This window comes from Micropterus dolomieu, linkage group LG06, assembly GCF_021292245.1.
Source record: "Micropterus dolomieu isolate WLL.071019.BEF.003 ecotype Adirondacks linkage group LG06, ASM2129224v1, whole genome shotgun sequence".
Lineage (NCBI taxonomy): Eukaryota > Metazoa > Chordata > Actinopteri > Centrarchiformes > Centrarchidae > Micropterus > Micropterus dolomieu.
In genome coordinates, this window is record NC_060155.1 from 1,075,668 (window position 1) to 1,089,337 (window position 13,670).

Consider the following 13,670-nt stretch of genomic DNA (forward strand, 5'->3'; position numbering starts at 1 on the left):
TTTATTTCAAAGTTGATTCCTTTGTCATCTTTAAACCAAGTTTCGGATATTGCTATAACACTAAAAGGATGAATAAATGACTAAGTAATCACGTATTTTGCTGTAATTGGAGTACATACTTCGACTGTTGAAATGGATAATAGACAATTTACCTTTTGTAATCAAGTTAGTATTATACTGTGCATTAGTATAATACTTACAATTAATATTAGCAGAGGAAAAAAAATTATTGTCCGGGTCAATGTCTGTTTCGGTATCATGATTATTGAATTCTGTATAACTAAACATATTCAGGTCCAACAGTTGGAGTTCATGGATTCTCCTCAATAGTTCAGTATTAATGTGTCCCAAAAAAATTAAAGCAGATCATATTTTTGATATATTTCTAAGCTGGTAAAAACATGATTGCACTAGCTTTGTGGTGTGCTGCTCAAAACTTAAATTTCGGTCAAACCAGACACCAAGATTCTTTGTAACAGGCTTAATGTGATTCACTAGGGAACCAGCAGATGGCAGTATTTGCTTTGCCATTTGCTAGAACCCAATGACCAGGATCTGTTTTGTCAGTTCAGCTGGAGGAAATTATTTGACATCCATTTTTTAACTTCACAGAGGCAGTTGGTAAGTGAACTCATTCTATGGTCTGTGGATCTGACGGGCAGGTACATGTGTGTCATCAATATGAAAAGAAACACCATGTTTCTGGATAATGTGTCCAATGGGAAGCATTTACAAGGAAAATAAAATGGGTCCTAAGACCGACCCGTGAGGCACACCATATTTAACTGAACAGAATAAATAGGCATAGTTATTCACAGATACACAGAACCTCCTATTGGACAGGTAGGATGAAAACCATTCTAAAGCTGTACCAGAGATCCCCACCCAGTGCCTCAGTCTGTCTAACATGATGTTGTAATCAATGTTGTCATGTGCAGACTAATGTAAGGAGACATCCATGACACCCAGTCAGACATCCAGGCATGTGTGGCCTACGTGGAACAACACAAATGTTTGCTGCCATTGTAATAGCATTAACAATGCCTCTGCTGCAGTTCTTCGATCACAAGCATGATGTACAAAAGCCACCACAACAGAACACCACAGTGAACTACATACAGGCATTGAGAGAGAAATAGCAGTGTTAGAAGCAAGAGAAGCACCCAAAGAGGCTGGGATGTTTGGCTAATGTTTAATAACTCCTGTTGTACGTTTGTGCCCAACAATACAGCTCCAGATGGTTCGGTGACCCCAGTGCTGGAAGGAATGAGTTTCCTACGAGAAGAACTTGCAGAGAACTCTGAAGTGGACACTAACATGTTAGACTGGTCTGATTCTGTATTTGCTAAATAAAAGGCCTTACTGATGTCCATACTAGCAGATCTAATGATTGCTGGAGCAGTGTTAGCTCTCTGTGGATTCCATGTGCCAGAGGTTTTATTGTAAGAACTACTGATAAATGTGTATCTATTCAAATGATCACACTCCACGAACAAGAGAACATGCCAATGTTGCAGCAGCAGAACTGTGATGACAGGAAGGCCCCAGATTCGTTTTCTCTGTTAAACTGGTGTTGATCACATCATAATGACTTTCTATGACCTGATGATCTTTTTGTAATGCTGTATATACTTCAGTGATCAAAGAATGATCACAAGGGAGGAGTATGTTATGGAAATTTGATATTTTATTGTGTTTACTGTTTCACCCTGCATGCCTCATTATTAGACCAATGTTTCACTGTGTGGTTTTTGATCATTTTATTATGTTACAGCTAGGTGAAGTTTCCCATGGGAAAGATGCTCTTTAGAGAGTTTTCTTATCTGACTGTCCTTGATAGGCCTTCATCTCAGGACAGTTGGTCCCTACTCCCTTCCTCGCTAACATAGCTGAGTAATATAAAGTCACCTGTTTCTTCACTGGCTCTTTGTCTTACACTCTGCAGACTGTTTGCACTCTATGTCTGTATGACCCTTTGCAAAGAATAAAACCCTCAAAAGACGTCTGGATTGGAGTCTTTATTTCAGAAGACTCGCTAAAGGACATATTTCCATTACAATGTGCACATTTAGGGTTACTGGTCTATGCGTGATGATTACAGGAATAGAGGTCTATGGAACATTGCTGGGAGGAGACAGCTTTGCATGCTGGAGGGTGGAGGCATTTGTCAGTGGTAGTGAGGCAGAGTTCTGTTCGGTGACAGGTGGGGTGTCCAGGTGTGCTGCATGAATGATTAGTCATTCACGTAAGTCATGTGGGGAGGACCACACCACATGCTGTATGTGAGCAGCTAACATTTCTGAGCCCAGTTTGTTTGGGTGAAGTCTGTCTCTCTTAAAGCTCTTATTAGTGATTTTCCGCCATCTCGATCTTAAAATCACATGGTTTGAACCGCCATCTTGATTCCCAAAATCAGCTGGCCTCGAGCCAGATTCTGAACCGGATCTGACCACATGGGTGGTCTAATAAATAAATCCTATTGTAAGTTTCCCTCGCTGCCTGTGATTATTTGTGTTTAATGTTGTAGTAACAGTTGGTTGCCACGGCCAGTGTACGGACTCACCCTTCTCTGTTTGCCATCTGTAGGTGGACAAACCTTCTTTTAGACTGATCATACTTGGCTCATATTTGCTTATTGGTCCCTGATTCCAGGGTGGTTCCCCGTATTTATTAATTATAATTAATAATTTTAATATTAGTATTTTTTAATTAATATTTCTAGAATATCTTTGATTCAGCTAATAACCAAACCTGACCACATGTTGAAAACCCCAACACTTGCAACCACGGATCACTGGAGACGGTCAAGAGTCAGTGCAAAAGAGTTTATTCCAATAAAGGACCCAGGTCGACGCGAGGGAAGCTGTGTAAGAGGGGTCCCACAGCACTGTGTCCTGGATTATTAAAAGAGGCAATCTGTTTGGCCTGTGCTGAAGCCACATCCATAAAGCCGGTCAGGAGGGAGTCTTTCTCTTTGAGTTCCTCTGAAAGCTGTCGGACGTCTTCTTTGAGGTCAACAATCGTTTTTTTGCTTTTAGTAGTATAAAGTCCTCATGGGGCAGAGTTGGTTTGGCTAACATAGCCGGAGCGTTGTTGTGATCCGTAGCGTCGATGCAACTTGTACAGTCTTCTAGCTTAAGATCCATGTTGAATGACTAAAATTCTTAACCCACATAAATAGTTAAGTTAAACGAAAAGGATCTAAAACATGTAACGTAAAAGTGTGGATTAAAACTAGATACAAGTCAGGTTTAAGATAGAGCCTCCGACAGGTAGCTACAGACACCGACGCATGCGCGTTGAAGGTCTACAGCGTCATGGGCAGCTGTGGCTTAGAGGAGTGAAGGTGTTGTACACAATCAGAATATCGGTGGTTCAATTTGTTGTATAAATTTATCATTCTTAACCATTTTATTAATTATCATTAATCATTCTTAATCATTTTATTAATTATCCTTCATTATTTTTAATCTTTTTACCTAAATGTGCCTCGTCTTAGAAGTGCTGAACTGTAGTCATGTAGTCATACAGTAACAAGCTCACTGTGGTTAGTTGGAGTATTGACTACAGACGCTGTGACTATGCACGCCTTGTTCTACTGTTATCTACTGTTGTTATGACTACATGACAGACTGCTGATGTATCAGGCAGCTGATGTTAAGACTACATGTTTAATTACTGATTAAGGGTTTGATTATCAGCTTTCAACCTCTGATTATTTTAGCCTGTGTGAACTTTGAGTAAACTTGCTGAACAAAAAAGCGACAGATTCTCTCCCATTCCCATTAAAGTGGGAGACAGATCTATCCATTAGTCCAGACCAAAACTTCTGGGTGCAGATATGTTTAAATACCTTTAGAATGACTACAAATCCCAATCTACAACTCATACAATATAAAACTCTCCATAGAACACACTATGCTGGACAAAGGATGTTCAGAATGGGTCTTATGCCGTCAAACATCTGCCGGAACTGCTCAGGTAACATATCTGATAGTTACATGCATGCTATGTGGCAATGTGCACCTGTTCAAAAGTTCTGGCAGAAGATATGTGAAGACCTATCAATATGGCTAAGTTACCCTGTCCCACTCTGCGTGCTGGGGGACCTAAGTGACATTAATATGCGCCAGCTGGCATCTCTCATCTACTTGGCTGTTGTGTGGCATTAGTTAGATTGGTAGCAGGGTAGTGTTGGTTGGCTCACCTGTAGGTCATGATTGGCTTGCGTGCTTGTCGAGGGTTGGGGGCCTCAGGTGCGGGCCTGGACTGGGCTGGTGTGCTGTCCTGTGTGCATGCTGTGCATCCTGATAATTGTATTTCGGTTCTCTGAGGGGTCTGGCGACTGGTTGTTGGAGGGGTGGGGGACCAGGAAGAAGGGGTTGACGAGGTGGGTTGGGGGTGCGGGCTGGTCCTTTTTGAGCTGGTTGGGGGGTGTTTCCTCTGGATTTTGGTACCCGTACTGGATGTTTGGTGGTTGTACGGGAATCCAGTGTGGGGAGGGATTGTGCTTTGGGGTGTGTCGATGGCGCGGCCGGCCTTAGTTTTTCTAGCAGTTGGGGGGACGGCGGACTTTTATTGGCGGGTGCACGGTGACCTGCGCGGCGCATTTGCTGCCGGGATGGGACTTGCTGCTGGTGTTTCTCTCCGATGGCTTTCGCTGTCGTGTTCTGCCGCTCGTTCTCTCTCGTTTGCCCGACCTCGCACGCAGGATTCGCGGGGGGCTGCCGGGAATTGGGTGTTGCCGTGCTCGCGCAGTGTGCGCACTGGGCTCGTCACTTGTGTATTGATGTTGATGATTGTGTGGCATTTGGCCATTTTGGTTGTTCGCTGCGCGGCGGTGGGGTGCTGGGTGGGGGGCATTGCGTTGTGGCAAATTGGCATTTGGATGGTCATTTTTATTTATTTATTTTTTTTACTTTTTATTTTTGGGTGTCTGTTGGTTGGGTCGGGGTCTTCCGCGTTTGCATCGTGGTGCATCTGGGAGTCATATATTTAAAAAAATTTCCTTTCTCCCACCCCTATTGGCTACTGGGGTTCTTGCCTGCCTGTTGCTGGGGTCGGTTTGGCACAGTCGTGGCGTCCCACTCTCACTAACAACTACATTCTGCTTATGCGCACACACATGTACACACACACACACACACACACACACACACATACAGACACATTCACCTACACGCACACAGAGACAAACAGTCTCACACATCAACCTAACAAATTTAAGGTTGTCCCTGGTAGAATTATTCCTGATGCTTTTCTTTCAGTTATTTAAATTAATTGTTATTATTCCAGCTCTCGTGGCTGTGCTGTGTTGCTTATTAATTGTGCGTGACTGTTTCTTGTTTTAATTTTTCTCTTAGTTGTCATACTATGTCAGCTGTTTATTGCTGCTGTTCGGTTGGTTGTCTTTTACTATTATTATTGTTATTGTTTGTTTGTTTTTGTTTGTTTGTTGTTGTTTTTCTCTTCCCCAAGCCCCCCTCTCTGTTCTATTGCAGGTTTCGTTGCTTTCTGCAATTGGTGTTTCCCTCTGCTATTCCCTGTTGTCCCCACCTTCCATGCCCCTTCTCTTACAGGTGTTGTCCTTTCTCTCTGCTGTCTGTTTGTGCCCCCCCATCCCCATGTCTGCCCCCCTGTCCGGCCCGGTGACAAATCAATACATAATTAAATAAATAATAAAGGTTAAAACAAATAAATAAATAAAGAGAAAAAAAACCCGCGACAGATGGATGCTGAACAGAAAAGCGACAGAAACTGGGAGTGCAGGAATGCGACAGATAGATGAGAGAAAACACGACAGATAGATGGTGAACAGAAACACGACAGACACAGCCAGCACTGCATCAAGACTACTGTATGAAATCAAGCAATAATGAAAGATAGAGCAATTACATATGTTATTCTTGTATTATTTTTTTAATAAATACAATTGTGTGTCAAAGTATGCATGTATAACTTTTAAAAAAAATACGGTGAGATTGAAGTTGAAATATAATGGACTATAATGAACTTCTTATCCAGTAATGTAAAAATATAGAAAGTCAACACACAATGAATAAACTGCTGAAAAACAGTGTTAAACTGGTAAAACAATATGTGTAAGCGGCCACAAGATGGCAGCAGAGGATAAGAAGTTCACCATAAGGAGGGGCGTGGTCAGCCAACACAAAGGTGAATACAAGGCAATGTTTGTTGACCACAGGTTCGACACCATCCTCCGACCTGCAGGGATGTTGTACAGGTTTGTCTGTCCTTTATTGGAATAAACTCTTTTGCACTGACTCTTGACCGTCTCCAGAGACGTTTTTGAGTGCAAACTTATTGACTATAATAGAAAGCTACGAGTGTTTTTTAACTATGTTTAATAAGTTGGTGAGGGTGGGGACCAGGTTTTAACTGGCCCAGCCTGGCCGTACATCTGACCCAACAAATTCTCGCCTCCCACAGTCTGCATTTGAAAGTATCCTTGGGCAAGAGAGTGAACCCCAAATTGAATGTGTTTGAATGTGTTAATTTCTGTTTCTGATGGCAGAGGGCACATTAGCCTCTGGTGAATGTATAGAAATAAGGGAGAGAGGGGTGAGTTGAGTCAGTTTTTACTTGCCACCCGACGTATGGACTTACTACACAAGGAGTTGAATCTCTGTCTGTCTTTCATTTATAGAAGCATGGCATACTGGTTTCTGGTCTACAAATTCATGTCACATTATTTCGGTGATAAAATGTAAGAATGCAATATAGAATCACAGTAAAATAGCTGGCCGAACTTCCCCCAGGTCATTTTTTGCTCAAATTACCCAATCTCTGCCATTTTAACAAACTTGTGTCATCCAGCAGTTTAGAGGTTGTGCTGAAAGTATAGCCTTATACTGTAACTTCCTAAAGCACTAACACTTTTTCAGACTTTTTCAGACTTATCTGTAATTGTTTAGACACAAGAGTCATGACTTCTTGAACATATAAATGGGCCTCTCTTCATCACAGAGGGAATAAAATGGATGACTCTTCAAAAAGATGAACATGAACATATGAACGCATTATGTCTATGAAGCTGAGAAACAAAGGGTGGTTCAACATCTCTACAGTCAAATCACCCTGCTCTCCCCTACACACCATTTACCATTTTAATCACTGTGATAGATATATGTTACCGGAGATATGTAAAGGAGAAGACAAATAAGAGTCTTTCTTTAACTTCCTTTATGTTGTCCTCATTCTCAACCAAGCGGCAACCTCCGGCTCTAACAAGTGAAGCCAGTGCCGTAGTAACTTAAACCTGCATTCTTTCTAACGTCCAGCAGGGGTATCTCCTGTGGATTCCTTTTAAAAAAAAAAGGTAAAATAACGTTACTTTACACCTGATTTATTACCACAGTAAACACTTTCCTAATGAGTTTATGGTCTCAGTCGCTAATTTCAAGTCTTCTTCAACACAGCATGATGTTCATTTAGTAAATTATGGTCCCATTTGGAGGAAAATAGACCACAAAGCAGCATAAGCTTTAAGGTGGGACTAACACCTGATTGACAAGTTGCTACCATGGCGACTTGTCAATCAGGTTAGAGACAACTCATATTTGCTGCTCTGTTTACATTTAACCAGCTCCGTTGAAAATGGTTATTAAGAGTCTGTTGTTCTTTTTTTTTTTAAGCCGTTTTTTCACTAGCCAAAATTAGCACCCTGTTAAAATCACAGTTAACGCGAATTACAGATGCACCTAGGTAACCAAGCTTGGTAGCGCCACCGTCCTGTCTAAATATTGTCACGTCTGGTGCCAGGTTGCAAAAAAATCAACATGGTGGCGGGCAAACTGCTAAACTCGAGGCCTCAAATAGGCTGTCCACAAACCAATGTGTACACATAAGTGGCAATAAAGCTGAGGAAATGCACACAAAAACAAGGTAAACATGTAAACAAGTATATACTGAGTAAATGGTCAAGAAAAGAAAAAAGAAAGAGTAAAGAAAAATATGCGCCTCACCCTCTGTCATCCTCCACTTGCACCCCTACAGAGGTGAACTTGGATGGGTCTTCTGGATCCGGAACCTCCTCAGGTCCATCCACCTACAGGAGACAGGATAAACCCTTATAATCATTAATCACCAATAATAAAATTAAATCATGGTCTTTCATAAAATTCTCATCTTCTTTTTGTTGAAAGCAAGCAACAATTACAACTAAATAATGACAGCAGTGATTAATTTATGTGAACACCAGATCTTACTCTATGTGAAATCAAAGCTTTGAAAAATCAAAGTATTCTTGATTTGGGGAGGTAATAGTGACTGGTGGGTAGAAATGACTATACAGAAACACAAATGTACAGGGTTTAGATAATGTGTAAGTAACTGAAAACCATTATTTCCATTGGCCTCCTGCTCTGTGTCTCTCCACCTCCACTGCAGTCTCATAAATACCTGGATGCCTATGGAGAGACATTTGCCCTTCCTGAAAGCTTCTTTCCTGTATCCATCTCGGTGGTCTTCAATAACTGGCCCCCTGCTGAGGACTGAGGGGGTGGGTATGCTGACTGTCATGGTGCTGTTACTGACATGCTGACTGGCTGGTCCATGGACCTACATGGGAATAATGAGAACAAACACTAAATACACTGTGAATATATGAATAAATACTTGCTTTGGGTGGATATTACAAAGTTACAACCTGTTTATTACATAAAGCAAATGTGGATTTGCATTTGCAAAATACTTTACAATTACAAAAACAATGCAAGCACTAACCTGTGCATTAGCAGCTTCTATGGCAGCTGTCAAGGCCTTCATACTGTCAATGCTTTCTGTTGAGTTACTGAGCCCTGATTGGATGGTCATGTCACCTCTGGGTCCCTCTTCTTCCATATATGCATCCTGTATGTTTTAGAAAATATGGAACATTGCTTTCAAGATAAAGTGACAAATTTGACCATTTAATATTAGATAATATTATTAAGGACATTTTAAAACAAAGGATAACCCTGCGTTATGCTTGATGCAGCCCCTCTTGCCCAGCAGGAGCTGATAATAGTGTTCTTGTGTTGAGATGCATCATAGTTGGGGTATAAAACACACAGAGAAAACATAAGAAGCAGAGGGAACTTTAACAACAGCAATTGTTTTTTATTTGTCTGTTCATAAATGTATATTTGTTGGCCAAGACCTCTTGTGTTCGACTCTGTTAGCATCTAATTTGCTGTCATCCTCATTGCATTTGCCACCCCAGCTATGAAACAATGAGTACTGTATGGTCACTGTGTGAATAAAGTAAATAAAACACATGAAGTTGCATATGCTGATCCCTATGGAACACTGTCGTTCACACATTATTTACAATTCAAATTACAGAGACCAGGCTATTTACGATATACAGCGGGTGCCGTAGGTCAGTCAGTCAGTTGTTAGTCAGGTGGCAGTGTCTGCCTTAACTCCGCCAAGACCAGCAAATCCTGGCGAATCTGACTGGGAAATTCACAAATTCACCAGATTATGCCTCCAGACTCCAGAGACACAAGTTTACTACAAGTTGTCATCAATAACGCAGACTTTTCAATGTGATCGGATGCTAAGGGAGTCAGAGGACCTGTCAGGCTGAAAATCCTGATTTCCCTCCAGATTCTTCTGCCAATCCACCACAGGAAGCAGAGCATGCAGTGTCCCGGAAGCCAAGGAGTTTTGAGCATTAGGGTTGCAAACCAAACACCATTTTATAGTTTTCTGGCCCAACTTGCTGCTCCACTCGATATGGTCCTTGCCACTTAGGGGCTAATTTTGCAGCTTCTCTGCTTTGGAGAGAGGATGGGTTCATATCCACACTCTGTCTTGTTCTCCAAACTCCATGTCTTATCTGTGTTTATCATAGTTCCTTTTCTACCGACATCATGCAGAGTCCAGGATTTATAGGAATAAAGGAACATAGATCCTCCAGTTGTGCAATCTTGGTGTAGGCAGGGGTATCAGGAGCATGCTCTCTAGGATGTTGCACCATATCTAGGGGCCGTCTTGGCAAACAACGGAGATTCAGCTCTGCAGGGGACACTCCATTGGACTCTTGGACTGCCATGTTAATAGCAAACCTTAACTCTGGGAGGTATTTATCCCAATGGTTCTGCTGATTTCCAACATCGGGTTAGGGTTAGGGTTATGCAATCATGTTTTTTAGGTGTGGTTTACGCTCTCTGTTAGGTTGGTCTGGTGATGACAGGCAGATGTTAATTTGTGTCCCACATTCCAGGTAAGGCAGACCATTTGGAAGACTGAGACAAACTGTGACCCATGATCGGAGAGAATGAAATCAGGAAGAACCATCATTCACCAGAACTTGAAATATGGTTTCTGCAGTTTCCTTTTTTAAGGGGAACAGTTCCACCCACCTGGAGTAATAGCCCAAGAAAACCAAAAGGCAAGAGTTTTCTGGTGTTTACCCACCAGTTTTGTGTTTTCTGGTTTATAAAAATGGAGCATTGAAGCTTGGCATGCTGGTGACCAGAGGAACCTTGTTATTTTTTTCTTTAAGGCATTGAGTGGCTCAGCAATCTGCGAAAAGTGGGGAGCAAACCAATGATACCACCCTGCCATGCCCAGAAATCACTGTATGGGTTTCAGGTTTGTGGGGGATTGTGAAATTGCCTCAGTCTTGTCTGATCCACATTAACTCCAGTGGGAGATACAATATTTCACAAAATTTCTGAGAAGGCAGATGAAAGCTGTGATTTATTGCACTTCAGGGTCCATCTCCACCTGCCAGTACCTGGTATTTAAGATTGCTAACCTTACCTTAAGTGGAGCAACCCAAGCAGAGCAAGACGGTTCAATAATATCAACATGTTGTCAACGAGTTCCTTCCTTACCTTCAAGGGAGACACGATAGGGTTTCTGGCAGATGGGAAGTGGATTGGTGAAGCAGATCTGATGCTTCAGTAGCTCAGTGCATCTTACTTGTGTTGTACAACCACCACAGGAAGCAGAACATGCAGTGTCCCGGAAGCCAAGGAAGTCCTCCTCATCAGAGTCCCTCATCCAAGATGAATTTAGTGTTGCTGAGTAGAAGGGTCTTTCACTGATGTTTCCTGTGTTGCTCCAGAATAGACTCCTGAATTGCCTTTTGGACTAAGTCTGAATCCTCCAAAGTGGTCAATGTAGGGAACAGTGCAGTGGCCAAAGGAGCATCTACTGAAAAGAAAGCCACATAGTTGCTAAACTCCCCCTCCCCAAGCAGAGAGGACTCTGCACTGAAGAAAAATCTTTTGTCTTCATTTCCCCAAAACCAGTAGACTTCTGCAACATCAATATACATGCCTGTGAAGAAAACAAAGTCCAATAACAGCAGAGCAGGAAATGCAAGGGTTTTGCCATTCACCACCTCAACAGCCACCAGCCAGGTTTTATCCTGTAGGCTCAGTTCCATCTCTACCCAATCAAGGGGTTTCCTGGGTTCCCCATTGGCCAAATAGAGTGGATCCCCATTCCATGCAGTAAGTTTGTCCTCTGAAACTTTGACACAAATCCATACATGTTCACTGACCAGAGTATATGTGGAACTTGTATCCCCTACTGCCTTGCCTCCTAGTTCCTTGCAGTTAATGGCACTTTCAAATGCTGTGGTAGGGCAGTGCCACAGCTCCCCCAAGGGTTGCTAAACTTACATAGACCCTGCACAAAGAAATGTGAGGTAATGTAAATGTGAAACGGGAAATGGAATGAAAACACCAAACAGCTGTTTGTTATTTTAAAGATATCAATTATAAAGACAAAGAATATGGGTGAAGGAATGGATCAGCACATGCTGGATATGGATGTCGTGTCGGCTGACTCCTCCAGATATTTGGCATCCTAGATATCTGACTGGCGTCTGCGATGCGTCAGTGATGCGTAAGTGAGCCATTTTGATGCTTCGTTGACCGCCGATTGATTGCTGATTTACCCCCGATCACAGCCTGACGGTCGCCGTCTGATCTGCTGACCAGCAAATTGGGCTTAAAATCGTTTTGTGTGAACTAGGCTTTAAGTATCATAGACCTTCTCTAACAATCTCCTCACTGTCTTTGTGGTCACCAGCTCCTTTTTCACCAGAGGTACATAATGGGTGTATGTGTCCTAGGTTGTGGTCTGACCTACCCAGGGGTAGGGGGAAGAGCTGTATGCATCCTTAACGTTAGCATACAGCAAGTCCAGGGTCCTCTCCTCTCTAGTATGACAACTCACATACTGGGTTGGGAAGTGTAGCTACCACAGTGATGTGGTTCAATTCACCAGAAATTACTATGAAGGTACTCAGGTGTTGAGTCTGGGGTCGAGCTATGGGGTGTGAAGAATGTTACACAAAAAAAACCAGAAAAAAATCTGATATTTTCATCCTTGCCTGGTAAAAAAAGCTATATTTTAATGCAATAAACCATCAAAAACCATCATAAGATATTATAATATATAGATATATTATAATGCAACTGAATATCTTCTAATACAACTAGAATGCAATTGTAACTGTAAATCTGCTGAAAATAAACTAAAATACAACAGTTATCATACAACATGTTAATATAAAATAAAATATACTGGGCGAATGTCCATATTTTGGCAATATTTACTGTTAAAATGTTGACTTTTATTGGTAGATATCTTTAAAACACTTCTGTCCATACAACCAAGTTCCAAATGACAAAACATTGAAATATTGATAAAAACAGTGAGTATTCATCAACATTCCTGTCACCAAAAGCACTCCCATGCTTTACAGGCCTGTAGATTGAGAACGGAACATCCCACAGTGATGGGGGGGGGGCATCAAGTGCACGTCATGTATCTCAACGGGTCGGCAACAAAATGGCGAAAACACCGTGTGTTCTCAAGCGGCACGTTTCCTCTCTGCAGAAATGTCGAGAGCAGGCAGGCAGCTCGCAGGTATTGTGCAATAATCAAGATGGCGCCCGCTTACACTCAGAGCAACAACATCAGCGGGTTTTCGAGTTAAAATGGCGGAAACTATTTAACTCCACTTGCCTTCAACTCCTATTCAGTCAGTAGATATAAATCCCCAAAACACTGAGCAGTCATCAAGCCCAGGGATGCACTAACCTCTCATTCGTCATGATGTGCAAATGACTGCAGCAATCCCCTGAGCCAGAATAACAGCAGTCCCCAGTCCCAGTTCCTGTGCTTCAGCAGACTCTTATCCACCGGCTCTCCTGCATGTTGCCTATCCAAATCCCTTTCTCTCTGTTGCCATGCTTGACAATTTGTGACATTTAAGGAGGAATATGATTTACTGGACACATCATACTATTTTTTCCAGTGAGACTTATGGGGTGCCCTGGAACAGGCCCTTGCCAGGGAATCCTATGGAGGAGTGGATTGCTAGGCGTGGGGCTCTCGGGGGACAGTAACACATACAGTATATATAACTCTCTACTTGATTGTTTGCTCAAGATACTGACTGTATGGTGAGGCTGAGGGTATGGTGCAGGGAACTCAGTAGCAACAGTCTGGAACCAGATGGGAAAACGATTTGGTTTAACTTAAGCAGTACCTCTAAAGATCAATTCATATGCTTCAAGATGATTCACAGGTCATATGCTACTAGGGGTGGGACGATACAGGTACCTCACGATTCAATTCTGTGGCGATATGTGGTCCACGATATGATAATATCACGATTCGCGATATCTACGATATTC

The 13,670-nt window shown here is 42.2% G+C and overlaps 1 protein-coding gene across 1 annotated transcript in view; it reads right to left on the reverse strand.

Moving 5' to 3' along the window:
- Nucleotides 1–13,670, reverse strand: part of LOC123972395 (disks large-associated protein 1-like) — a 174,341-nt gene that overhangs the window by 23,438 nt on the left and 137,233 nt on the right. The window contains exons 8-10 of the mRNA XM_046051880.1: nt 8,746–8,871; nt 8,422–8,580; nt 7,986–8,068 (exon numbers count right to left, since the gene is read on the reverse strand). Of these exons, the coding sequence (XP_045907836.1) occupies nt 7,986–8,068; nt 8,422–8,580; nt 8,746–8,871 (368 nt within the window). The remainder of the gene's footprint in view (nt 1–7,985; nt 8,069–8,421; nt 8,581–8,745; nt 8,872–13,670) is intronic.